At 40.0% G+C, this 27999-nt stretch overlaps 1 protein-coding gene across 2 annotated transcripts; it reads left to right on the forward strand.

The window, feature by feature from the left end:
- Nucleotides 1-1544: 1544 nt before the first annotated feature.
- Nucleotides 1545-27963, forward strand: carnmt1 (carnosine N-methyltransferase 1). Of its 2 annotated transcripts, XM_034013930.3 has the most exons (9): nt 1612-1745; nt 2510-2606; nt 3087-3282; nt 6794-6960; nt 10129-10269; nt 15558-15736; nt 24038-24151; nt 24551-24654; nt 26338-27963. In XM_034013930.3, the coding sequence occupies exons 2-9, from the start codon at nt 2578-2580 to the stop codon at nt 26494-26496; spliced, it is 1089 nt and encodes a 362-aa protein (XP_033869821.1). In that variant the 5' UTR covers nt 1612-1745; nt 2510-2577; the 3' UTR covers nt 26497-27963. The 2 variants fall into 2 exon arrangements, with proteins under 2 accessions (XP_033869820.1, XP_033869821.1); XM_034013929.3 differs by lacking the exon at nt 2510-2606 and having other exon boundaries at nt 1545-1745.
- The last annotated feature ends 36 nt before the right edge of the window (nt 27964-27999 follow it).

A 27999-nucleotide genomic window follows, 5' to 3' on the forward strand; every position in this document is an offset into this window, starting at 1 on the left:
TGAATTCTATGTATTGCTTATTAAATATTATCGAAGTCTTTCTGGTCAGCGATACCTCATTGATTAGTTTACATTTCCGATACAGAATTTCACGTCAAAAACAATATATAGAATTGCTAAAAAAAATAAATATAATGTGACGCTTTCGTGCCTCAAACTAAGTAAAACAATAAGCCTGAGTACATCACGGTAACTAAGTCAAACAACAAGCCTGTCTACATTACGGTTCTATTGGGAGAAAATAGAGTAAACACGGATATATTTGACTTTCCAATTCAGCCGTCTTTCGAAGAAAAGAAAAAAACGCATCTGCGCAGGCGTGAAATTACAGGGGCTACTGAATTCCATGGGGTACCAAAATCAGCGTCTCAGTGGCATCGTATGTTTCCAGTGACGCATTTAATTAGAGAACCCCTGTTCAAATTGAAACGAAAGCTTAGATTAACATGTAATAATAATAATAATAATAAAAAAAGTTAACTATTTAGTGGGGCTTGCGAAGCAAGAGTCCCCACTTTAAATCTTCTACATGCTGCTTCTTATTCTTTGGCACTCTACTCCTCTTACACCGTTTAAGATAGAAACGCCGTTCAAACTTTAAAACGTGTAGACCGGTCTGGAATAGTGTGTTTGTATACAACTTTTTTATGTCTTTTATACTTTTTTAACTATTAAGCTTTTTGTCCTTTTTTTGTCCATCTTCATTCACTTGAATGGGACTTTTTTTTAACATTCTAAAGTAAAGCTCCCCAGCATTGTTTAAAAACCCAGACTTCCAACATTCCATTTACTGTAAACGATGTAACTTTTGACACAAATCAGCTACTTTGACCATTTTCCCAACAAGACAAAAAGTTAGCGTATATGGAATCTTCCTCTACTTCTCTGCTATTCAAATCTGAAATCAAAACAGAAATAACTTTTACCAATCAAGAGGTACAGCTGTTTTAGTAACCGCATCAACTTCTTTCAGTAGGCTACTTCCTGTTGAATTAACTGTCATAGAACTTTGAGAAATTTCAAATTCTAGCACATTCTAAGCATGAGACAATTAGTAAACAATGTGACTTTTGACACAAATCAGCTACTTTGACCACTTTCCCAATAAAGCAAGCCCCACAACTTTACTTGTAAAGTTACAATATAGTTTGGTATTGGTATTGCTTTTTATATTTAGAAATATTAAACAATACATAATAATCCATAAAGTATTCCATCTGTATGTTGAAGTTAGGGTCGACGCTAGCAATAAACAGCCAGCCCGTTGTGTCACCAAATAACCAAAACATGACCCGATTACGTCACGAGTCAAAGGTCACAGACTGACGTCCAACCAGGTTGCAAAATAAAACATTACATTTTCGTGTCACACACACACACATATCTATCTATCTATCTATCTATCTATCTATCTATATATATATATATATATATATATATATATATATATATATATATATATGCGCATTACACTCCACGTTATGTTGATTTATTTAATTTTTACTATGAAACCTATGATTCTGCTTTCGATTTAAAATCCTTCCTCCTTCTCTCTCCGGTTCTCGATTGCTCTGCCCTGCGGGTTAGTTCCCAATGATGGCTGAATCCAAGGGGGAACTGAACACTGATGGGGAGCAAGAAGAAACATATTTTTACAGAGAAAGGATCAGATACACTCCCGAAGAGGAGGAGAGGCTTGAGAGGAAGCACTTTTGGAAAGTTATCGATTCGTTTAGATATTATAGGTAATAGTAACAAATCACAAACACTTATATGTGCATGTTCGTGAACAAGGGAAATGTATCAAAATTGGAGGGTAATAAAACATGCTGTATTACAAAGCGAGGCATAACAAAGGGTTCGTGCGTTTTTGTGTTGCTTATTTAACTTAATGATCATACAAAAAAAAAAAAAAAAAAAAAAGCGAGTGGCTGTAACAAATGTGGAATTCGTTCGAATCGTTTGAAAATATACCGGTACTTAGCAGTGTGTTTATATTTAGAAAACCCCAATGATTTGTGCACACAAAAATAATCTTATTTAAAAATCAAACCAGCAACTAACTGTAAGAAGTTAAAATATCACATGTTTGTGCTTTATTAGAAGCACGTTTGAGTGTGAATAGTAGTATACCAGTCGTCTTTACTGATCTAAATCAACGTAAATAAGCGTTATAAAACTGAACTGTGTACAGCCAGGGAATCCATCCAACACAGATATAAGTCGAGTACAGATACTAATTTATTTCGATATATTCTCAGTCAAACTATTGTCACTTGTATACATCATTTTTTCTAAGGTTAAACGATCCATCCAATGATATTTGAGGTTGTTGGAAGTCATTTATTTTGGTGGGTGGCTCTTTAGACATAATGTGAACGCCCATTTAGAGTTTTATTTCATATTAAATTGCTTTTAAGGAAACGACATTCGTCATATCAGACAGTAAGCTACTGTTTTAAGTATGCTATGGGATGAGATTTAATCTTTTTCTCCTGCTAATCCATAGACATTATAAATGGTTTAATGCCACCAGCTGCAAAACCAGGTGCACGCTGAACCCCACTGGAAAACAAGATGTGGCAACTCAGTTGGGCTACTTTTGGGTAAATTATTTCAAAATCAAATATTTGTCTAATTAGTTTAATAACTTGTTATTTGGACCTACTGTTACAGAAGGTTTGCAGATTGATATCTTGAGAGCTGGAGGTGGGTAAAAGCTGTAGAACAGCAATCTGTTTATTGTATACTGTATTTCTGATTGGAAACCATAAACAATCATGGACTTGTTTTCCCTTAGAATTGAAATGTTCTGCCTTAATATTACGCTTCCTAATTTCATATATTGCTCCAGAGTTGGTGCTAGTGTTTAGAATCAGAATACATATGATTGCCCACCATATGAACAGATTTTTAAGTTTTTCCTTTAAAGCAGTTCTGGGCAGCTCTGGAGTTTAATCAGTCCATGGACAAGCTAGTTTAGGGTGACAATTCTTGCGTGGAGACTTGAGTTCAAGTCCATGCAAATACAAATAGATTCATTTTGAGGTATAGTTGAGGTACATGTATCCGTTTTGTATTTGCAGAGTCCATGTTCACGAGCGGGTGAGCCGTGCAGAGCGACAGTTCCGTACTCTTCCAGATCACCACCAGATGCTGCTCCCACATTTCCTCCCTAACCTGAACAAAATCCGCAGATGTATTGATCACAATCAAGAAGTCCTGCAGGCCATTGTACTCAACTGCATTCACATGTTTGAGAATATGGAGTACGGAGAAGATGTAGGTAAAAGCGTATTCTCTTCCTCTGGACAACTAGATCTTCCACTTTCCTGTTGCTGGGGGATGGGAAGAGATTCCCATCGCCTCAATAATGCTAATTCATAACAAGAATTGTGTAAAAGAATCAAAATGGATAAGAAAGATTACTATCCCCTGCTGGGGATGCATATCCCCAGTTACAGGAATGTTGTAAAGGTGTGCATACTGTATTTATGTATGTATGTCACACTTGCATACATCTAAATAACAATTTTTTGTAACATATTAAAAATGTCAGAATCTGGAGATTTGAGAAGATGCCTGTATGTCACACTTCCATTTTTTTTGTTTTTGTTTTACTTATATCTAGAGAATGACTTCTTCGATTGTAGTTTTTTGTACAACATTCGTTACCAAAAGTTATTGAGTGTATTAGAATCTGTCTGTGTGTCCATATTTCACAAAAACAGGTTTTGGTGACCTTTCTTTTCATGACACTGATTGCTGTAATTTTATTTTTATTTACAGCTGTGTTGGGGGCTGTATGTGGCATGTGGAGTCTATTTTAGTGATCTGAACAAAGGCTAGATATCTCAGCAATAGACCTGTTCTACACACACCTCTCTCTACTGTAAAGCCCGCCGCACACAGCCCGACTCAAGCCGTCCCAACTCATCTCATCTCAACTGGCCACACAGAGTTTGGATGAATCGTAGCAGTGTGCGTGCCCTTAAAACCAAGATTATGCAGATTTCAGTCGGGATGTCTTCAGATTTGAAGATTGAACATGTTGAATCTTTTTCAGACGCAGTTTCGTTCAGATGTGATCAGTTTGTCTGTGTGCAGCGGTTGCCGACCAAGACTGACTGAGACCGATTAGTCATAAGGGTGTCAACCAATGGTGAAGCAGGTTTAAGTGACGTAGCTTGTCATGTAACTTGTCACAAGATGGCGGAATATTGACAGCTTTAGTTCCACAGGTAAAAATACATTAGTCTTGAATTGCTCTGAGTGTCCTGAATTCAAAAATATCAGATATGTGCACGTTTGAATAGGTTTTTTTACGCATTTACTAATCAAAGGTAAATGATCAATTTACCTTTTTATTATCAATCAACTACTGGCAGCCTATATTTTCTTACTGCGCTAAAACAGAAGTAACTGGTGTGTCGATCTCCAATAGGTCACAAATCACAAGCCCCTAGATCCACACGCTGAGAGAAAAACCCACCAAAGTCAAATAAAAAATCAACAGGTTGGATTTTATTTACCACAGGCTAAAGTGTAGTAGACAAGCTATACAAAAAGTCAAACACTGCCTGAAACGTTTGCACGGTGTAAATGGTCAAAAAGGGAGACAAAACCGAACCAGGTAACTACAGACCAATAAGCCTGACTTCTATTATATGTAAACTTATGGAAACTATAATAAGATCCAAAATGGAAAATTACCTATATGGTAACAATATCCTGGGAGACAGTCAGCATGGTTTTAGGAAAGGGAGATCGTGTCTAACTAACCTACTTGACCTTTTTGAGGATGCAACATTGAAAATGGATAATTGCAAAGCATACGACATGGTTTATTTAGATTTCCAGAAAGCTTTTGACAAAGTCCAGCATAAAAGATTAATTCTCAAACTGAACGCAGTAGGGATTCAAGGACATGCATGCACATGGATTAGGGAGTGGTTAACATGTAGAAAACAGAAAGTACTGATTAGAGGAGAAACCTCAAAATGGAGCGAGGTAACCAGTGGTGTACCACAGGGATCAGTATTAGGTCCTCTGCTATTCCTAATCTACATTAATGATTTAGATTCTGGTATAGTAAACTCGTTAAATTTGCAGACGACACAAAAATAGGAGGAGTGGCAAACACTGTTGCAGCAGCAAAGGTCATTCAAAATGATCTAGACAGCATTCAGAACTGGGCAGACACATGGCAAATGACATTTAATAGAGAAAAGTGTAAAGTATTGCATGCAGGCAATAAAAATGTGCATTATAAATATCATATGGGAGATAGTGAAATTGAAGAAGGGAACTATGAAAAAGACCTAGGAGTTTATGTTGACTCAGAAATGTCTTCATCTAGACAATGTGGGGAAGCTATAAAAAGGCCAACAAGATGCTCGGATATATTGTGAGAAGTGTTGAATTTAAATCAAGGGAAGTAATGTTAAAACTCTACAATGCATTAGTAAGGCCTCCCCTAGAATATTGTGTTCAGTTCTGGTCACCTCGTTACAAAAAGGATATTGCTGATGTAGAAAGAGTGCAAAGAAGAGCAACCAGAATTATCGCGGGTTTAAAAGGCATGTCATACGCAGACAGGCTAAAAGAATTGAATCTATTCAGTCTTGAACAAAGAAGACTATTTTGATTCAAACATTCAAAATCGTAAAAGGTATCGACAATGTCGACCCAGGGGACTTCTTTGACCTGAAAAAAGAAACAAGGACCAGGGGTCACAAATGGAGATTAGGTAAAGGGGCATTCAAAACAGAAAATAGGAGGCACTTTTTTACGCAGAGAATTGTGAGGATCTGGAACCAACTCCCCAGTAATGTTGTTGAAGCTGACACCCTGGGATCCTTCAAGAAGCTGCTTGATGAGATTCTGGGATCAATAAGCTACTAACAACCAATCGAGCAAGATGGGCTGAATGGCCTCCTCTCATTTGTAAACTTTCTTATGTTCTTATGCTTCTTTTGGTTGCCTCGCAGCGCTGTCTCCGTCGTCTAATCAGCATACGATGCCATGCATAATATGAGGGTCGCAATGTTGGGCTAAGTTAATACAAAAATGTGTACAGGGCAGTATTAATTAAATCTGCATACACAGTAATCATCAGGATCTAGTTGTGGTCCGTCTAATTCAGTCTTAGCAGTGTGCGACACCCAGTCGGGAAAAACTCAATTGTGACATCAAACCAAAACTTAGCACAACTGTGCATACTCAGATGAGATGAGTTGGGATGGCTTGAGTCGGGCTGTGTGCAGCGGGCTTTAAGGGGGTAAATATTTGTTAGTGGGTTCATATAGAGTTTAGAGAAGTGGTGTTTTTAGAGCATTAAAATAGATTTTTGAATCATTATGCAACTAATTGCCACTATAAAGAGTGTGACAAACCACTTTTCAGATCTGCAAGGATATAGTTGTGGATCATGCCTGTCCTGGAAATAACAATTTTGTGTTTTAATGGTTTGTAGACAGTTACTTTGGGTATTACTTTAAAAGTAATACCCTAATTACCCATATAACTTTAAAAGTGGGTTGAAACATCAATGTTGGTCTCTTAGAATAATATTTATTATACTATTTGTATAATTGATATAACTAGTGAAAACAGACTTAAATTACATTTCCAATGAACACTGGAGGCAATCTTGTTACCTTTTGGGGATTGCAACGGAAAACAAATGTGGACAAACCTGTTTAAAATTGTACTGTTTCTATGTAAATTAAATAGGCCCTTCAATTATCTCCACTCTCTATCTTTCTCTCTCTCTCTCCTTTTTAAATCCTAGGATGATTTAAAGAAAATACGTCCATCCTCTACGTTTGACATGGATAAGTTGAAATCAACTATCAAACAGTTTGTGAGAGACTGGAGTGAAATTGGGAAATCTGAAAGGGACACCTGCTACCAGCCTCTTATCAATGAGATTCTGAGAATCTTTCCAAAGGATACATGGTATTATTGAAACCTGTACTTCCTAGTGGCATCATTTCAATCCATTTTATTTTACAATATGTAAATTCATATTTCAGCATGTATTAAATGTGAACAGTACTGTGAAAAGCTAAAGTTGGTAAATGCCTGCTTTGGGATTCAGGATCTTTCTCACCCTACTCCATTCTGTTACGAAAATCCCCAAATTGTGGTTACATGTAGATTTGCTTTTACTCTGTTTAAATCAATAGGTAAATTGACAAAGCTGGCTTGATTTCCATTACATGAGGGTAGATGTTAAAACTTAATGCTGATTTGAGCTCGGCTCTTGCCAAGATAAGCACCAACTAAGATGTAGCTTTACAGTAAACTAATGTGATCCATCTGCTTCTCCATCCATTTGCGTTTCTTTCCATCTGATGATGTCCTTCTGCATGGTGTTGATGGATGAAGTGTAATGCTGTCTCCAGGAATCAGCTTATTTTGCATTATTATTATTATTATTATTATTATTATTATTATTATTATTATTATTATTATTATTATTATTATTATTTGTTTATTTAGCAGATGCCTTTATCCAAGGCGACTTACAGAGACTAGGGTGTGTGAACTATGCATCAGCTGCAGAATCACTTACAACTAAGTCTCACCCGAAAGACGGAGCACAAGGAGGTTAAGTGACTTGCTCAGGGTCACACAATGAGTCAGTGGGTGAGGTGGGATTTGAACCGGGGACCTCCTGGTTACAAGCCCTTTTCTTTAACCACTAGACGACACAGCCTGCAATAATGGCTGTGATGCAGGTGCTGGGGATCAACCACAGTGCGGCCTCCCCAGCGCATCAGCATGACAACCGTCTGGATTGAGCTAAGTAGGGTACATTTCTGGGGTCTTCAAGTGGGCACCTTCCATCCTCAGTGTTTCGTCGACTAGCCCACGACACCTCAAGAGGGCTCGACAGTGATTCTGGCGTCCCAGCATCACCCCCTTCCGTCCCCCACTCAACTCAGCCCAGCTTACTTACCTGTACATCAGCGTTTCTTTCTTTCTATTGTGCTTGAGACCCCCAGCCAGAATCTTTCCGTCTCAACCACAGTCAGTTGCTGTTAACTACCAGATGAACAAGGCGTGCTGATCTAGACCACAAGACAATGTCTGGTCGAAGGTTAGTGGTGGCAATCTCAGGTGGAAAAATAAGCCGTTAACCAACATCTGCCAGCATTTTCCAGTCTCTAGCAGCTTCCAGTTGTCCTGGGAGAGGCTTGGTTTTAACACCTTTTCTTGGTGGTTGTTCTCATGGACAGAGGAATATTGCCTTTTGTGTGTAATGCATTGATGGAACAGGTGACAACTTATTGGTCATGTTACGCTTGTCTTCCAATGCTAAGGCCAAACATCGCAGCACCTGGTCATGGTGCCAAGTAAACTGTCCTTGGCTAAGACCCACCTTACAGCCTGTCAAAATGTGCCTTAATGTTGCAGGTGATGAACACAAAGGACATGAGGGATCCTCACCCACCCAGAGGTTTAGGTTCTGTGGTGATGGGAGAACATCATATGTTGATCTGAGGAGGAAACTGATCCTGCTCTGTTCCATTGTCCATAGGTCTTGCCAACTGATCTTGCGTTGTTCCACACTCTCCCATCTTATCCATTCTCCCTGCTTGGCCTGGGAAACGGCCTTTACACACCTCATCCTTTCCTGCTTTTGCACCTCGTTGACTACCATCTTCCTCCGTTGAGCTGGGGTTACCTTGTGCCATGTAGGAGGAGCTGAACTGAGACCAAGACCCCCTCTTCCATGCTGAATTTGCCCCATAATATCACCAATTCGAAGGGCAGCCTTTGCATCTTCCACGGCTTTCTTTGCCGCCCACTTTCTTCCGGTTTTCAACAGGTTGCCTCCCTTACGCATTTGTCGCGTGAATCTACTAATGTAATTTCCAGTTGGACCTTGGCGCACTTAAACGCCTTGGTTAGAGCAGAGACTGGTAGCTGCAATATTAGTTTACCATAAAGTCCCACTCTGCTGGGGCAGCGTGGAACTTCCAACCATTTCCTGACGTATGAACTGATTAAAACTAACAGCTTCTCAACTGTTGTCAAAGAAACCTCGTACATAGTCAGCAGTGTGGAGTAGTGGTTAGGGCTCTGGACTCTGATTACAACAGTAGCCTGCACTAATCGGTTATTGGGCAAATTAACCAATAACATCGAATGGGCACGAATGCAATTCAAGCCCACTAAATCAAGGAGCATCTCTGTAATTAAAGGTAAAGTAGTAGACAAAAGGCTCTACATTAATGGTGAGGCAGTACTAACTGTCTGAGAAGCCAGTGAAAAGTATTTGGAGATGGTACGACAGGGATCTAAAGGACACAGTTTGTGTGGGAGAAGTTAGACAACAAGCAGTGGAAGGGTTGAAGAGCATAGACAGCAGCGCTTTACCGGGCACACTGAAACTCTGGCGCTTTCAGTCTACTGCCAAAGCGCCTGTGGACACTGACTATTATTATTTTTTATTATTATTTATTTCTTAGCTGATGCCCTTATCCAGGGCTACTTACAGTTGTTACAAGATATCACATTATTTTTACATACAATTACCCATTTATACAGTTGGGTTTTTACTGGAGCAATCTAGGTAAAGTACCTTGCTCAAGGGTACAGCAGCAGTGTCCCCACCTGGGATTGAACCTACGACCCTCCGGTCAAGAGTGCAGAGCCCTAACCACTACTCCACACTGCTACCCATTTTGATGCCCTAATAATTACTTCCATTGCCATGGTAAAAGCCAGTGGAGAAATGGTGCATCCTGTCATTATTCCAACATCTAGGCATTGCCATGTAGTACTGAAGTTGAAAAACTAAATTGCAAATCTCCAAAGTAGGCTTTCCCTAAATGTGTTATTGTCATCGATACACTGAAAAAATCAAATGCTGCCCAAAGAAGTTCATGTGGCACTGAACCATATGCATTAGCCAAATCACACATGGAATGTCACATGGAGCTCCTTCCTCTCCTTTTTAGCTGATTTTTTGCCAGATCATGCTGATGTGTTCTAAGCATCCTGGGAAACCTGGAATGAAAGAAAGAGAAATCCAGGTTCTACTGGATGACCTATAATGGTCTGACGTGGATTCTAGTCATCTAGCAGAGTAATAGATTCTTCTTTCTTTTACAGCAACCCCCGGAAGGTGAAGATTCTTGTGCCAGGAGCTGGTCTTGGGAGACTAGCCTGGGAGATAGCCAAGCTGGGATATGCATGCCAAGGAAATGAATGGAGCTTCTTTATGCTTTTCTCCTCCAATTTTGTTTTAAACAGGTACATTTATTTTTAAAAGGAATTCTTTATTTGTGGTTCTTGTGCCCAAGTAATGCATTTTTAAGCATATGCTTTAAACATTGGAGCTGAATCCTAATTACAAACTAATTTTATATACAGTCAACCTCGGTTAACTCGACTGGTGGATAACTCGACACCTTCGCTTAATTAGACAGACAGTCTTGGTCCCGAATTTTTTCTACATAAAATATATGCATCCTGCCTCTTAGTTTTTTTATTCAACACCATGCTTTACTTGTAACTCAACACTTATTACCGGTACCGAAGGATTAAAAACTGTTAAAGATTAGTTGATAACTCGACACTGTCGTTTCATGTGACTGACTGGAAACGGATTGTTCATTCATTTATTCGCAACTACCAAGTGCAGCTGGTTACAGTGTCACTTTATAATGAGTGAGAAGCAAAAAATTAGTTCTTGTTCAATTGGCTTTAAAGCTCAGGTTATTTGGGATAACAAGCTTGTCAGCAGAACAAAGCGTGTGTTTTTGCATGCGAAACAATCGACAATGCTTGATTTCTGTGTGAAACTGTTTATTATTGTTTTTTTTTTCACCAAGTTAATTCTGTGTAATGTACATTTGTTAACTTTTGCTATTTAAGCCATCAAACTAGACAGTACAAGCCAATACCTAAACATATAGTCAACAATTTGTAGTTGGATTGTTTTCGTAAAAATAACGCTATAGTTATTTTATTAATTCTTATTTCAATTGAACTATATGAATTGTACCGAGTTTGTGCAGTACTGTAAACTGTAACTGATTCATTCACTGCAGTTCTTTCAACCGTTTTCATGAGGACATTTAACTAAAAATCTGCTTGTAAATACTGTAAACGTGTGAATTCTGTTACTTAAATGCATGTGTATGCCATGGCTCGTGCACCCATGGTTAACTAGTTTTTATGCAGTAGCATTTTTGTGATACCTCGCGCTGCAGTATATGACATACATAATTACCAGTATTAGTTTTATTTTAACACGTACATTATTAGTATCTTTCATAAAGCGGGAAACCATTGCTAATAGAGCTTCCCGATAGATGACTGAGGTTTGTACCGCCCCATGTAGATACATGCGAGGCCCACAATGCAAATTGTATTGGACAGTGGAGTAAAAATACCTAAAGTACCAGAACAACGTGGATACAATTTAAAGGTATGAAGTTTATTTTATAGACCAAAATTAAAATTAAATAACTGTTAAAAAATACAATTTTATAAGATAACATGCAATGACCTAACAGGATATTAAGTTTATTCAGTGTCTATAAAGTGCTAATTTAATCAGTCGTAGAGACTATTTTGTTATAATGTTAACCCTGGTTTCACCCACGCAAAAAATGAAAACATAATGGATAGATAATTTTTACTTAATCAAAATTCTGACTACGAAAAAAAAAGAGCAAGCTATAATGTTACCATGATCCAAGTAGCGTCTTCCTTGTTTTATCAGTACGAATAATAGACGAAATACAATCTTGAGGTGCAAAAATTTATCAATCGATTTTTTTAATAATAGATTATCACTGCCTTGTGTACTTCTCGTTTTAACTAGTGAAACGTGTGCTTTAACATAATGTTTATATATATATACACACACACACGGCTAAATAATGTCACCGTTTAATAAAACGTTTTATATATATATATATATATATATATATATATATATATATATATATATATATATATATATATATATATATATATTATACACACACACACACACACAGACACCTCCAAAATTATTGGCACCCTTGATAAAACTGAACAAAAAAGGCTGTATAAAATAAACAACAATGAGCTATATTATATGCTGAAATATATGGGGAAACCATATTATTTTATTCTAATACAATTGCTCAGAGAAAGTTTTTTATTAACAAGTAATAAAAAATGTTCTCAAAGAGATAGGTGTCAGAATTATTGGCACCCCTAAAGATTCATATAAATAAAATAAAACAAAATTAAATCTGCATTAACATTCTACTTGAGGTTCATCTCAGTCTTAAGGAACTGTATTGTGGCCTTCCATGGCTTCCTGTTTCACTGGGGTATAAAAATGAGGTAACACGCATATGAAATCCATTTGTCATCCATCACCATGGGGAAAGGCAAAGAACTCACAAATGAAGAGAGACAAATGGTTGTTGGCCTTCGTAAATCAGGCAATGGGTACAAAACAATAGCTAAAAAACAAAATATACCACTGTGACGAAGTGCCCGCCCCTGTCTGTATTTTCTGTATTATATGTTGTATGTTGCGTGTGTTAATGTTGGTGTATAGTCATTGGTACACGGTATATAAATGGGTGTGTGCAGCACGAGTATTTAAATTGTATAATTATATATAGGCACGGGATTGCACATCACTGCACGTGCATTTAAAGTATAGTATGTGAGCACGGGGTTGCACAGAATTCATTCACGTGCTGGGATTCAAGTGAATAATTAATTAGTAATTGAATCCCAGCACAACAGTATATATAGATGCACATTTCTTTCACTCGGGGTTGGGTGTTCGTGAGTGGAGAACGGGTGAGAGAGAGAGGAGAAAGAAAGAAAGAAAGAAAGATCGATCGTAACGTTTGTTTTTGCTTTACTCACCGTGTTTGTTTGTCTCTGTGCACCGTTTGTTAAGTGTTAGTTCGTTTTGTTTATATATTTATTTTGGCGCAAGTGCCGTGTCCTGTGTTTTGTGTTTGTTAAAACCTTTTATTTTTCCGTAAATAATAAACCGGCGCAAGCAAACGCCTTCATCATTTCATTTCATCTGTCTGTGTGTTATTCATTTCCTGGTTCTGACGTCACCACTCAGCCAGCCTTGTGACAACCACTTACCACTATTGGGGCAATAATTAAGAAGTTAAAAACCACTGAAACAGTGGTAAACTTGCCTGATAGAGGACGCAAGTGTATCTTGCCCCCACGCACAGTGAGGCAGATGGTTCGGGAGGCAAAGGGAAATCCAAGGGCCACAGTTGGAGAATTACAGAACTTGGCTGGACCTTGGGGTCACCAAGTCTCCAAATCTACAATTAGATGCCAATAGGCTATTTGGAAGGGTTGCCAGAAAAAAGCCTTTATTGAGAGCAACCAACAAACGTAAGCACCAGGAGTTTGCTAAACGGCATTGGCACTTCGATTGGAACCGGGCGCTATGGTCAGATGAGACGAAAATAGAGCTCTTTGGCCATGCACACCAGCGGTGGGTTTGGCGTCGAAAGAAGGATGCGTGTGCAGAAAAGAACCACATACCTACTGTAAAATGTGGTGGATCTTTGATGTTATGGGGCTGTTTTGCATCCACTGGTCCTGGGGCCCTTGTTAAGGTCAATGGCATCATGAACTCTACCCAGTACCAGGACATTTTAGCCAAAAACCTGGTTGCCTCTGCCAGGAGGCTGAAACTTGGCTGCAAGTGGATCTTCCAGCAAGATAATGACCCCAAGCACACATCAAAATCCACAAAGAAATGGTTAATTGACCACAAAATCAACATTTTGCAATGTCCATCTCAGTCTCTGGACTTGAACCCCATTGAAAACCTGTGGTTTCAATTGAAGAGGGCAGTCCATAAGCGCAGACGGATATCAAGGATCTGGAAAGATTCTGTATGGAGGAATGGTCTAAGATCCCTCCCATTGTGTTCTCCAATCTCATAAAACATTATAGAAAAAGACTCAGTGCCGTTATCCTTGCAAGGGGAGGGTGCACAAAGTACTGAAAACAAGGGTGCCAATAATTGTGACACTTCATTTTTCTTGGAAATAAATTTATAATTTGAGAAATGTGTAATTTTGGTTGATTCCATTGAATCATTAATAAAGTCAAATGTATTCCACATGTTGGAAAATTACAATATAGCTCAGTACTGGTAGTATTTTTTGCTCATCTTTATCAAGGGTGCCAATAATTTTTGAGGTGACTGTGTATATATATTTAAAACCTTGGTTGATATCCCTTATTCTGTTCTTACTTAGTTAATTTCTTTAAAATTGTACAGCATTTAAAAATGCAGTGAAAAGGCAGGGTGCGAGCATACATATTTATGAACAAACCAATTAGTATAACACGTTGCATGAATCTTTTAAATGTAGCAGTACCGTGCTGGAATTAGCTTTTCATTTTCAAAACAGCTCGGTTGTGGTTGTGACCTTAGAATTTTTTAAGGTTATACAATGCAGGAATCAGCGATAATGTGGCACACGTTAATTTTTATTTATTTGTTTTAAATCACTTTATAGGTGTGTATGATTTGTAAACGCTACCGGCAGGTAGCAAATCCTCACTATTGCTTTAAAAACTTCTTGCCATATATATATATATATATATATATATATATATATATATATATATATATATACATAATTTCACGAGGCATGAAAATTCATGAAATTATTGGCCGCCAAAACAGTATTGCACTAATAGTACTGTACTGCAATGCAATATGTAAAAAACAGTAATTTGATCCCTGATCACCCCCAATGCACGCACGAATTTTCACCTGACATCAGACTCCCAGCCTGCCGTGGCAATGTGTGATGTTTTTGCAGCACACAGATGCAAATCCTTTCTGAACGACTGAACGAAGTTAACATTCTACCAGTTTTTGTTCCAGCATCATGTACTGGAGAATTGCAGCCCCTTGATGTCAGTGTAAACGAACATTTCAAAACCAAGTTAAAGTCACAGTTCAGTCAATTGTATTCTAGCATTGTAAAATCTGGATTAGACGAAGGCAAGGATATTAATGACATTAACGTGGACTTGAGAACAGTGACTGTGAAACCAGTTCACGCCAAATGGCTGATGAAGGTTGTTGCTGATCTCTCTGTTGAAACAAATGTTATGATACGTGGCTTCAGGGATGCCGGAATCAGTGAAGTTGCAGTTGTGTTCATTTTTGAATTTGTACTAGTTATTAAATACAGTAAATTGTTATTGGAGTTGTACTAAGTAGTTGCTTGTTTTGTTTAGCCTGATTTTTAAACTGGCTTTTATTTCTTTATTTTTTTTCTGTAAACGCTTTGGGTTGCTTCTCATGAAAAGTGTTTTATAAATTAAATTTTGCTGTTGTTGAATAGACTGAAGTCAATTCAAACAAGTTATGCTTGTGCACTCCACAAATGTAAAGGGCCCTAATATCAACCACATTTCTGGCACTGCTAAATTTTCTGGCTGTGAAAATAAAGGGGTTTACAGTGTATACATGTTTTTTCCAGTTATTGTTGATTTGCTTGTTCACATGTTTTGTTTTCTAGGTGCACAAAAGTCAATGATATGACCTTGTACCCCTGGATCCATCAGTTCAGTAATAACAAACAATCAGCTGATCAAACACGGCCAGTTCATTTTCCTGATGTCAACCCACAGAGTCTCCCACACAATCCAGAGTTCACTATGGTTGCTGGGGATTTTCTGGAGATTTACACCAAACCTGGTGAGTAAAGGGTCCTGTTCAGTATGAAAGCCTCTTGATCTTTACTATTCCCTACATGTGTTGCAATATACATCACTGTCTCGGCCAGGGTTGGGGTCAATTCCTGTTTTTTTCAATTCCAGTTCCTTTTTTAAATCAATTCCAATTCCCTTTTAATCAATTCCAACACACCATTGATCAAAACTGCAATTAGCAGTATTATGTTAAAATTAGCTTCTCACAGTGGCAACACATTACTTAAATTTAAGTCACTGTTAGTCAATTCAAATGAAAGCAGTTGAACAATCACAACAATTATTTTGTTTCTAAAATATCAATTCCAATTCCTTTTGAAGGAATTGGAATTGATTTTAAAAAGGAATTGGAAATGGAATTGGAATTGAAAAACAGGAATTGAGCCAAACCCTGGTCTTGGCTTATACACAAGTACAATATTTTCAAGGAAAACTAGAAATAACCAGTAAAATTAAGAAATCTTTTCTTCTCTATTTCAAATTCAGAATAGAAAGGTAGTCATTATGCTAGATTCTCAAAACTTGTTTTATCCAGACAGGGGAAACTTGCCCAGTAAAGTTAACCCAAGAATAAACAGTTCAAGCATTTCATTTGGCTTGCAGGTACGGTAGTCTCCGGCTAAGAGTACAGCCCTCGGGAAGCAAGCGAAGTGTCCTCTTAGCCAAAGTGTTCTTTAAGACGGAGCTGACCACCAGACACAATATGAATCAATAAATAAATAAATAAATATTTACTACTTGTCATGACGCACGTGCATCAACGTATGAAATGAACAGAATAAGTAAGTGAAAAACAAGTTTATGTTAATAACGTACAAGTGTACAGACAAACTAACGTTAATAAACTAACTTAAACTAAATTAACACAGCACCCCTACACACATTAAAAAATGCAGCAGCAGCTCTAGATTAATTACACCGTGCAACAACAATTTTTTTTTTTTTTTGTTCTTGGGTAGTAAGTGTTATTTCCTAATTGCTTATGCCTCAAAAGTATAGAAAATGGCTATTATTATTATTATTATTATTATTATTATTAATAATTTCTTAGCAGACGCCCTTATCCAGGGCGACTTACAATCGTAAGCAAATACATTTCAAGTGTTACAATACAAGTAATAAGAGGAAGAAATACAATAACTTTTGTTCAAGCAAGGTACAAGTGTGACAAACCACAATTCAATAATACAGCAGATAATAGTGATAGTTACATCAGGATATGATTAAATAGTGATAGTTACATCAGGATATGATTAAATACAAAGTACTACAGGTTAAACACTTGGCAGATTACGGTATTCTGAAGTACAGGATTAAATGCAGTAAAATAGGGGGCAGATAAGAGCAAAATAAAGCACATTTACATGAAGGGTGATAGTGTCCCAGGATACAAACAGAGGAGTTCTACAGGTGCTGTTTGAAGAGGTGAGTCTTAAGGAGGCGCCGGAATGTGGTCAGGGACTTGGCAGTCCTGACATCTGTAGGAAGGTCATTCCACCACTGTGGAGCAAGGGTGGAGAAGGAGCGGGCTCTGGAGGCAGGGGAGCGTAGCGGAGGTAGAGCTAGTCTTCTAGTGCAGGCGAAGCGGAGAGGTCGAGTGGGGGTGTAGGGAGAGATGAGGGTCTGGAGGTAGCTGGGTGCAGTCTGGTCAAGGCATCTGTAGGCTAGTACAAGAGTCTTGAACTGGATGCGAGCGGTGATCGGGAGCCAGTGGAGCGAGTGGAGTAGTGGAGTAGCGTGGGCGAAGCGAGGCAGAGAGAACACCAGGCGGGCAGCAGAGTTCTGGATGAGCTGGAGCGGACGGGTGGCGGACGCAGGGAGGCCAGCCAGGAGGGAGTTGCAGTAGTCTAGGCGGGAGAGTACCAGGGCCTGGACCAGGAGCTGGGTAGCATAGTTGGTGAGGAAGGGTCGGATTCTTCGGATGTTGCTCAGGAAGAATCGGCAAGTGCGTGCCAGAGTGAGATGTGCTGGGAATAAGAGAGGCAGGGGTCCAGGGTGTCTCCAAGATTCTTAGCGGAGGAAGAGGGAGAGAGTGTGGTAGATTCCAGAGGAACAGAGATAGAGAGATCAGAGGAGGGGGAGGAGGAGGGAAAGAAAAGGAGGTCAGATTTAGAGAGGTTGAGTTTGAGGTGATGCGAGTGCATCCAGGAGGAAATAGCAGACAGACAGGTAGAGATACGGGAGGAGATGGTGGAGTCAGAGGTGGGGAAGGAGAGGAAAATCTGAGCATCATCAGCATAGAAATGGTATGAGAAACCATAGGATGCGATGAGGGGGCCCAGGGAGCGGGTGTAGAAAGAGAACAGGAGAGGACCCAAGACTGACCCTTGGGGGACTCCAGTTAAGAGAGGGTGAGGTGTGGAGGTTGCTCCACGCCAGGTTACCTGGTAAGTGCGGTTGGAGAGGTAGGAGGAGAACCAGGCCAGAGCAGTGCCAGAGATCCCCAGGTCAGCAAGAGATGATAGTAGAATAGAGTGATCAACAGTGTCAAAGGCAGCAGAGAGGTTGAGGAGAATTAGGACAGAGGAGAGAGAGGCAGCTTGGGCAGAGTTTAGTGAGTTGGTGACAGACAGGAGGGCGGTTTCAGTGGAGTGAGCAGAGCGGAAGCCAGATTGGAGAGGGTCAAGCAGAGAGTGGTTGGACAGGAAAGCAGAGAGCTGGCGGTGTACAGTCCGCTCGAGGGTTTTGGAGAGGAAGGGTAGGAGGGAGACAGGACGGTAGCTCTGGATGGAGGTGGGGTCGAGGGTAGTTTTTTTGAGGAGGGGAGTGATAGAGGCTTTTTTGAAGGCAGAGGGAAAGATACCAGAAAGTAGAGAGGTGTTGAGGAGGGAGGAGATGAAGGGGAGTAGAGCAGGAGCAGCAGCTTGAAAGAGGTGAGTGGGGAGGGGGTCCAAGGCACACATGGTGGGTTTGTGACCCTGGAGCAGGGAGGAGAGGTCAGAGTCTGAGAGGGGCAAGAAGGTGGAGAAGGAGGGCGAGTTAGTAGGGGATGTAGTGGGTGTAGGGGTTGGAGCAGGAGGGGGTGCGGGGGAGGGAGAGGTGTTAAAGAGTTTGCGGATATCTGAGATTTTAGAAGAGAGGAAGGAGGCAAAGTCATCAGGGGAGACAGAGGAAGGGGGGAGGGTTTAGGAGGGAGGAGAAGGTAGAGAATAGTTTACGTGGGTTGTTAGTGGAGGCTTGGATAACAGATTGGAAATAAGCACATTTAGCAGAGGAGAAGGAGGAGAGGAGAGTGCGGTAAAGGTCTAGGGCAGCAGGGAGTTTGGTTCTCTTCCATTTCTTTTCAGCAGATCGCAGTGTGATTCTTGCCGAGCGGAGCGCAGAGGAGAGCCAGGGATGGGGAGGGGAGGGGCGAGCAGGTCGGGAGGTGAGGGGACAGAGGGAGTCGAGGGAGGAGGTGAGTGAGGAGAAGAGGGTGGAGGTAGCAGAGTCTACGGAGAGTTGTGAAAAGGAGTCGATAGGAGGGAGGTGAGAGAGAGCAGTGGAGGCAAGGACAGAGGGGGAGAGAGAGCGGAGGTTACGACGAGAGGTGATAGTGGGGGTAGGAGGAGGGGGGAGAGACAGAGAAAAAGAGATGAAATAGTGATCAGAGAGGTCCAGGGGGGTGACAGAGAGGGTGGAGGGGCAGCAGGCCCTGGAGAAGGTGAGGTCCAGTTGACGGCCAGCTTTGTGGGTAGGAGGGGATGGAGAGAGACAGAAGTCGAAGGATTGAAGGAGAGGGAGGTATCCAGCAGAGTGGCTGGGGTTGGAGAGATGGATGTTGAAGTCACCCAACAGGACAGTCGGGGTAGACAGAGAGGGGAGGGAGGAGAGTAGATGGTCGAGTTCATCCAGAAAGTGAGTGAGAGGCCCAGGGGGGCGGTACAGAACAATGAGCAGGAGTTGACAGGGAGAGGTTATTTGGACTGCATGAAATTCAAAGGTATTGACAGAGAGTGAGGTGAGATCGGAGGGGACAGAAAAGAGTAAGGAGGGAGAGAGGAGAAGACCCGTCCCACCTCCCCGTCCAGTGAGACGCGGGGTATGGGACAGGACGTAGAGAGAGGACAGGGCAGCAGGAGTAACAGTGTTATCAGGGGACAGCCAGGTTTCAGTGAGAGCAAGGAAATCGAGCGAGAGGTGGGAGGCAAAGGCAGATATGAAATCAGCTTTGTTAGCAGAAGAGTGACAGTTCCAGAGTGGACCAGAGAGTGTGCGGGAGGGGGGGAGAGGCAGAGAAATGAGGTTAGAGGGGTTGGAGGAGCAGCAGCAGCGGGAGGGCAGAGGACGAGGACGGGAGGACAGAACAGGGATGTGAGAGACAGTCATAGCAGGACAGGCAGGACAAAAGGCACAGTAGGAGCAGTAGGGTGGAGGGTACAGACCTGACTAGTAGATAACTTCTTCTAGAGGCCCGTTAGGTTCGGATCTAGTTGAACAGCTTCTCAGCGCAGGCCTCCCCTCGCTGGACTCCCACAGCTAGACTCCCGGCTCTTTTGTTGAGGCTCTTCAGTTTGCTGGCGCTTCATGCTATCTTGCTTCAGACGCTGGTTACCTGTAGACTCCCACAGCTAGACTCCCGGCTCTTTTGTTGAGGCTCTTCTGTTTGCTGGCGCTTCGTGCTGGGGCTGAAATAAGCTGCTTGATTAAATGTTACACCTGCTTGGCAAAAGAACCAACTAAACTGTGTGGAAACCAATCAAATAGCAAAATCAACTGCTAATCAATTTAGGCACTCACCTGGTACTACTCACACACTAACTCAGCCAATTCAAACACCACCTTACAATGTCACCAAATGTAGTAAGTTAAAATTACTAGAAGCAGGAACCTATCTAATCTGCCTCTGTCCCTGGTTACCTGTAGACTGAACTAATTACTAGCTGCCCCCCCTTAAATAACTCCCTTCACTTAGCAAGGGAACTAGCTGCTAACTGCTCTGGAGACAATAGTTTCACACACTTTAATGGGATCACACAACTACAGGAGCTGTGTGGAGACCAATTCAACTGCAAACTGCTCTATTCAAGTTAAACCACCCTCCCTGATACAATTTACAAATTACAAATTTATTACTCAAATAAACACACTGCCTGGGATAAAATCACACACTCCTCCCCAAATAGGAGCACCAGATAATGATACTTAAATAGTTAATTAAAAAATTACTAGGAGCAGGATCAAATACCTATCTTGCTTCAGACGCTGGTTACCTGTAGACTCCCACAGCTAGACTCCCGGCTCTTTTGTTGAGGCTCTTCTGTTTGCTGGCGCTTCGTGCTGGGGCTGAAATAAGCTGCTTGATTAAATGTTACACCTGCTTGGCAAAAGAACCAACTAAACTGTGTGGAAACCAATCAAATAGCAAAATCAACTGCTAATCAATTTAGCCACTCACCTGGTACTACTCACACACTAACTCAGCCAATTCAAACACCACCTTACAATGTCACCAAATGTAGTAAGTTAAAATTACTAGAAGCAGGAACTTATCTATCTGCCTCTGTCCCTGGTTACCTGTAGACTGATTCCCCACAAACTGCTTTTGTGACCAGGACAGTGATATTTTGAAATTTACCTATTTTCCAGAACATTCCAGATAGATTCAGTGCTGAGTAAACTTGGAGTAACTTCTAGAACTTTCTAGAACTTTCCAGTAATATAAATAGTAATACAAATACAGAGGCCTTAAGCCCACCAGTTCAGTTTAGTTCCAGCTGCCTAAGTGGATACATATCTGCATTTTTCTGAGATGGCATCAAGAGGCTGCAAGCATCCGGCAGACGCATTTTGAGACTTCAAAATGGTGGCATTCCTGATGGGTCTCCAAGGCGGTTTTACCAAGTTTCCCTGCTATCTTTGCATTTGGGACAGCAGGGACACCAAGGCGCACTACCACAGGCGGGACTGGCCACAGCGGACCGAGTTCTCTGTGGGGAGGAACAACGTCAAGTGGGAGCCACTGGTGGACCCCTGGAAGGTGCTGATGCCACCACTGCACATCAAATTGGGCCTTATGAAACAATTTGTCAGAGCTCTAGATAAGGAGTCGGCAGCCTTCAAGTACCTTCAAGACTTCTTCCCTAAGCTGTCTGAGGCAAAGGTCAAAGCCGGTGTCTTCGTCGGACCACAGATAAAGAAGATCCTGGAGTGCAATGAATTCCCCAAGAAGCTCACTAGTAAGGAGAAAGCGGCTTGGAACAGCTTTGTCGCAGTGGTTCGGGGCTTCCTGGGCAATCACAAGACCGAAAACTATGTGGAGCTGGTTGAGACTCTGGTGAAGAACTACGGCACAATGGGCAGTAGGATATCCCTCAAAGTCTATATCCTTGATGCTCATCTTGATAAATTCAAGGAGAACATGGGAGCGTACTCGGAGGAGCAAGGCGAGCGCTTCCACCAGGATATACTGGACTTTGAACGCTGCTACCAAGGACAGTATAACGAGAACATAATGGGAGACTACATTTGGGGGCTGATTCATGAAAGTGATTTACAGTATAATCGTAAATCTCGAAAAACTACTCACTTCTAAATCTTTTGTAGTCATTTTTGTATTACTTTAGTATAAATACATGTTAATTTGGATTCATATGTTGTTTTTTTCTGACTTTATGTGAACGAAAAGACACAAATTCGCCCGTTTTCTCATTGGAAATAGGTAAATTTCAAAATATCACTGTCCTGGTCACAAAAGCAAAGTTTGTGGGGAATAATAGCCATTTTCTGTACTTTTGAGGCATAAGCAATTAGGAAATAACACTTACTACCCAGGAACAAAAATTGTGTTACATAGTGTTATGATTACCTTTACAGGAGCAATATTCAAGATATGCATATAATTATTTAACTGAGTGGTGAAGCAACTCACCAGAACGGGAAACACCAAATTGCTCGGTGACTTGTGTCTGATTCAAACAATTTCCAACAATTTCCTTTTTGTAGCAAGAGAAACAGCGGCGGGTTTCTCTGTTTGGTTACAGGCCATTTTGTAGCGATGAGGTGCACTCGTGGAAATCAGAATGCAAAACGAGGCAATGATATGACGGCGGTTCTGGAAAGATTGAATAAACCAACCAATGTGTCTCAAGACACTCACAATGACAAGTCACATTTGAAAAGATTGAATAAACCATTTGAATTTAAGTTTGATGATAATGAGGTAATAGATTACAAAATAGTACTGTATCAGTCGTGAACGAATCGCTAGCGGTGAGAGGGGTATTGCTGCAGAACACAGCTTAGTAGTGCTGTGTGCAGAACCCGTGATAGACGTCATCATTATGTGCTACAGCACGATCATATGATAAGAGTGATGAATTTAGGTACTAAAACTACGTTTATTTCATAACAATAACCTAACGTGGGGTATTGGCCGTAACTTTAAATACACACAACAATTACTTAACCCTAAACCTATGGTTCGTGGGGTATTGGCCGTGGATTACCAATTAATTCTCACAGGGTAATCACTATGTTCAGTGTTCTCCCCTCCCACACCTTGTTTGTGGTCACCTGGTAGGGGTTTTGAGGGTGAATGAAGCACGACGTAAAGTACGAGTTGCGCACGCTGCGCTACTCTATGTGAGCTCCCTGCGAGAGCTACTCTGTGCAAGCCTTTGTTCTGCAGCTGTATACTCTTGCTAGCGGTACCAAAAAGGTGTTTTAAGCGAAGTTCCTGTTCCTTTAGCCAGAGCATTTACAATGGGAAAAATCTGTTTCACCACAAGGGTGTTCCCTTAGGAGGTATTCCTATATGTGGAGACTACTGTAGTCTTTGAGTTATTTCTTTATTTTAGAATTGTAAGTGATGAGTTTTCTTTGAGACAAAAATTGGGCTAAAAACATTGTAATGAAAAGCTTTGAGAATCTGGCCCCATACATGCTTGTGTTCTAGGCATTATCACTCATTTATTTATTTATTTGACAGATGCCTTTATCCAGGGCAACTTAAAGGTGTTACAGGGCAGTACTGGGTTACAGTGCAGGATTCATATTTAAATACAGTATAGTTTACAGTAAGTGCTAAGGCTGGGGCGATGCCTAATTTTTCACCATCGATATATTGTTTTCCAAAAAAGCAGATGCATCGATGTTATGAGAGGTTAAAAAAAAAATACAGCAATAATGCATGTGAAGCTGTGGATTTATATGCAACATTGCTAGTAAAGGTTTAAAAAATAATATACTGAGGATACATGAGTAGCATGAGGATATACAAAAGGTTGGGAGATTGCAAGATGAGCAGCAGAATTTACTTTAAAAAACATTTGTTGTGCGGTTACATTTGTGTTTTATATATTGACAGATACATGGGACTGCATAACAACCTGCTTCTTCATAGACACTGCTCACAATGTCATAGATTACATTGAAACCATTTGGAACATTCTCAAACCAGGCGGAGTGTGGATCAACTTGGGTAGGTCATTATTGGTGCGTTGTAGTATATAAACAAAGGAAAATCGTCAAACATATTTTAATATTTAAACTTCAGAATTATGGCAAATCAAAAATGGTCAGTCAACTTTTTTCACCTTGTTTTAGTTCAGAGGGTATCATGATACCATTTTTAAGATGCTTATTCTACAACTGAATTCAAATGAATGGTTTATAGGCCATACTATGTCAGTTCAATGACCTTTGAAAATTTTTTTTAGTAAATGCAAGTACAAACATCTCTGTATATAAAGAGACTTGTTCTGATAACTCAGTGAGTAATGCCCTAGTATAGTGTGTATAGATACAAATTTTAAGGACATCTTAATTATAAATTTTAAGGTTAGTTATAATTCTGTACTTTGTTGTTTGTGTTTTTTAGGGCCGTTGTTATATCACTTTGAAAATATGGCAAATGAACTTTCAATAGAGCTCAGCTATGAAGATATCAAGGCTGTTATTTTAAAGTATGGATTCCAAATAGAGGTAAGGATAGATCTAAAATGATCGTTAAAATCTTGAATATAAAAATGTTCTACAGTACAAGCAATAAAATACTTTTCAAACTATGGATTCTTTTTTGGGGGAGAGCCAGTACATTATCTCTGGATGTTTATTATAAAGTGTTTCAATGACAGATTCTAAAACAAATTGAATTTGTTTTCTATTCATTAGAAATATTTACAGTTCTGCAAGTTGACTAAGACGTTGATTTGATCAACCTTTTTCTTGCATCAGTACTGCACGCCCATGCTGTGGAGGAGGGCTTCCCAGCCAACCTCCTCCGGTGGCTGCGGCTTTGGTTCCACCTCTTCTTGCTGAGGTGGGGAGTGGTAGTAGTCGAGGGACACATGCCTGACCTTGCCAACTTCAAAGCACCACTCCTCCCCCCTCAAGCAAGTTAAGCAGACCTCCACTGGGCCAGAGACGCGATGTGGCTTGCGACCAGCCCCGCGCTGCTGCTTCTTTCCCATTTTCTATCCCCACAAACAAATAATTTAAAAAGAAAACACCTGCAGTACCCCTTCTGGCCTGAGTCCAGGAGGCGCTGGTGATCCCATGCTGGACACCACATGTGACAGGGTACCGAGTGGTGACGTCAGACCAGAATGCAGGAAGGAAAAGACAGGCAGCACTGCAGGTGCAAAGGCGTGGCGTACACCGTTTATTTTAATAATAAAACGAAAATAAATATTTAAACAAAAAAAACACTTGCTCACAGAGCAAAATAAAGGTTTTAAATAAAACAAAATAAAAACACAAAATACTGTGATCAGGCTGGGCAACAGGCTTCACTGATCACACTGATTGTACTTACTTTTTTTTTTTAGTTTTACACGCCTCTCTCGCGCTCGCTCGCTCCTCCGAACACCCACTCCGAGTGCAGAGAGCTGCAGTCTTTTATGCAGGTGACCATCTCCCGATTAGCAACAATTAATTAATTCGGGAGATGGTCACCTTGTCATCTTCTGCACGAGTTTTTTTTTTAATGCAGATGGGGCTTCCCATCCCCACTGTAACAATACAAAATACACAGCTTCGCCGTCATATAAATAAATCATAACAATAGTAACAATAATAATACAACAACAAAACAAATACAAAATAACAACTTGCACAGGGGCGGAGGGGTACCCCGTTCTATAAATAAACAGTCATGTACAGGGCTCCTCGCCCTGTTACAGTGACATATACAGACAGAGAGATAGATGAACGGATGACAGATAGACACCCCTATATTCCCAGAATCTGATATTCTTAGAGATGTTTGCTAAAAATATGTACACCAGGTTTCATGACAATTGGATAAGTGGTTATCCAAAAAATGTCTGAAGCGTAACACATGTACTGTACAAAAGAACACCTTCACTATATCCCCTTTTCGCAGGAGATTTCATCCTCAGTGGAGGACAGTAAGTGGTTGATGCAATCCAGGTGGATCCCCTGGTATTGTAAAATGTAAAATCTGTGACTGCGATGCCTGCTGTTCAAGATCATTTCACTAGCTTTTACTTGAGAACATTGAGTAGTTTGTACTCATTTATGTAATGAAGATAAATAGCTGGTTTCACCTTACACAGTGTGGCTGTGTACTGTATATACTTGTCTGTTGTTGTTTAAGCAGCATATAGTTCTTGTTTGTAATTGTTTATTTCTTTTCCTCCCTAGGTAGAGAGAGACTCTGTTCAGACAACATACACAGAGAATGACCATTCCATGTTAAAATACCTCTATGACTGTGTGTTCTTTGTTGTCAGAAAACCAGTTAAACAGTTGCTTCCCAGTGGCTTCCCATCAGAAAACAGCAGACAAAAACAGGAATCCTAACAGTGTTGAGAGGATGATATGACGACAGATACACTAAAGTAGTCAACCCCAGCAGGAACAGCAAAGAAAAGGGGGAAAACTAACATTTGGGAATTTTTTTGTTTGTTGGTGGAATCGATATGCTATCCCTTGGAACTTTCTCGGTTTACTGTTCTTGTGCACATAAGTCTACAGAGGATCAGCTTGAACTGTCAATCAATTGACCAATCATAAATTACTTTCACCCTTGGGTAAAAATGTAGAAGCTCCGGTGCCTTTTGTTATGTCCACAGCCTGCAGAAACTTAAAACAAATATTAATTTTTTCCTGTCATTTTTGCAGTTCGTTATTTTTATTTTGTAAAAAAAAAAAAAAAAAAAAGTTATTTTAGATTGCATTATAATTGGACATTACCTCAGTACTCTTCACTTATCAGCTGCATATTTGGTTTTCATCAGAATCCTAATATACTTGCAATAAAGAGAATGCCAACTCTTTATGAATAATTCTTAGAGTCCAAAATTGAATGTGTTTTGATTATTGTTAAAGCACGGTGTAAACTCTTTTTAAAAATACTTTTTCATGACATAATTAAAATCTATTTTATCCAGAAAAAAAATGCCTTTGTGGTATAAGTATTGTAACATGAGTACTTTAAACAAGTATAACACAAATGCCTCTTTCTCTCATGGTATTGACCCTAGTTGTACAACCTCAGATAGCTAAAGGGCCAAAATAATTAGAGATCCTTCTAACCAAAACAGTTAAGTATTGAAGCAAAATAAGCACTATGTATATAGTGTGTCCCTAGAGCTGGTCGGGCTCTGCATGTATGATATAATGAACTGGGGGAAAGCAGGTTGTTTTGAATAACCCATACCGTGCATGGATAAACCATACAGTAACTGTATTTTACAGGGTTATTGCATGATTGTCCCCCCCAAAAAAGCTGTTTATGCATTCCTGCATTTTATGCAATAAGGAATCTTGGGGATGCTCTAAAACAATCCTGGCAGGGTATAAGTTGATCAAATCAACCACTTAAGGTCATTAATAATGCATTAGTGTGCTGGTTAACATGAAACTGGATTGTATTTGTAATAGCAAATGTGACAATTTGTTGATGCTGTCTGTAGCATGTTTTTCTTAGAATTCAGCCTCAAAAGCCAGCATTTTCATGTGCAAAGCAATTGGTTGCCATGTAGTTTACAATTTTGTGTTTGGTTCAAGAAATGACATCTAGTTACACAAATATAATAATATTTTGCCGTCACAGGGTTAACATTGAAAAATGCAATCCTCACATTCAGTAGTTCTAGTATTTGTATCACCACAGTATTGGGTCTCTCTATATACAGTATAATGCCTGTATTATGTTATAGATTGTGATTCCATATAGTAACATACCTTCATAGGAAAGAACTGTAAAGCTTTTTGTACTTCAAACTAAAATGCTCGAATAAAATGTGTTTTTTTTTTTTTTTCAACACAACTTTTTTTTTTTTTTTTTTTTTTTTTTTTGGA

Source organism: Acipenser ruthenus, chromosome 2, assembly GCF_902713425.1.
Source record: "Acipenser ruthenus chromosome 2, fAciRut3.2 maternal haplotype, whole genome shotgun sequence".
NCBI lineage: Eukaryota > Metazoa > Chordata > Actinopteri > Acipenseriformes > Acipenseridae > Acipenser > Acipenser ruthenus.

Bases quoted from the DNA above. Each gene is read 5' to 3' on its own strand.
- carnmt1 (XM_034013929.3), top strand. From the start codon at position 1,594: ATGATGGCTGAATCCAAGGGGGAACTGAACACTGATGGGGAGCAAGAA. The intron at 10,270-15,557 runs GTACATTTATTT...TTTGTTTTCTAG, and splicing joins TCCAATTTTGTTTTAAACAG to GTGCACAAAAGTCAATGATA. The intron at 24,655-26,337 runs GTAAGGATAGAT...TTTCCTCCCTAG, and splicing joins AGTATGGATTCCAAATAGAG to GTAGAGAGAGACTCTGTTCA.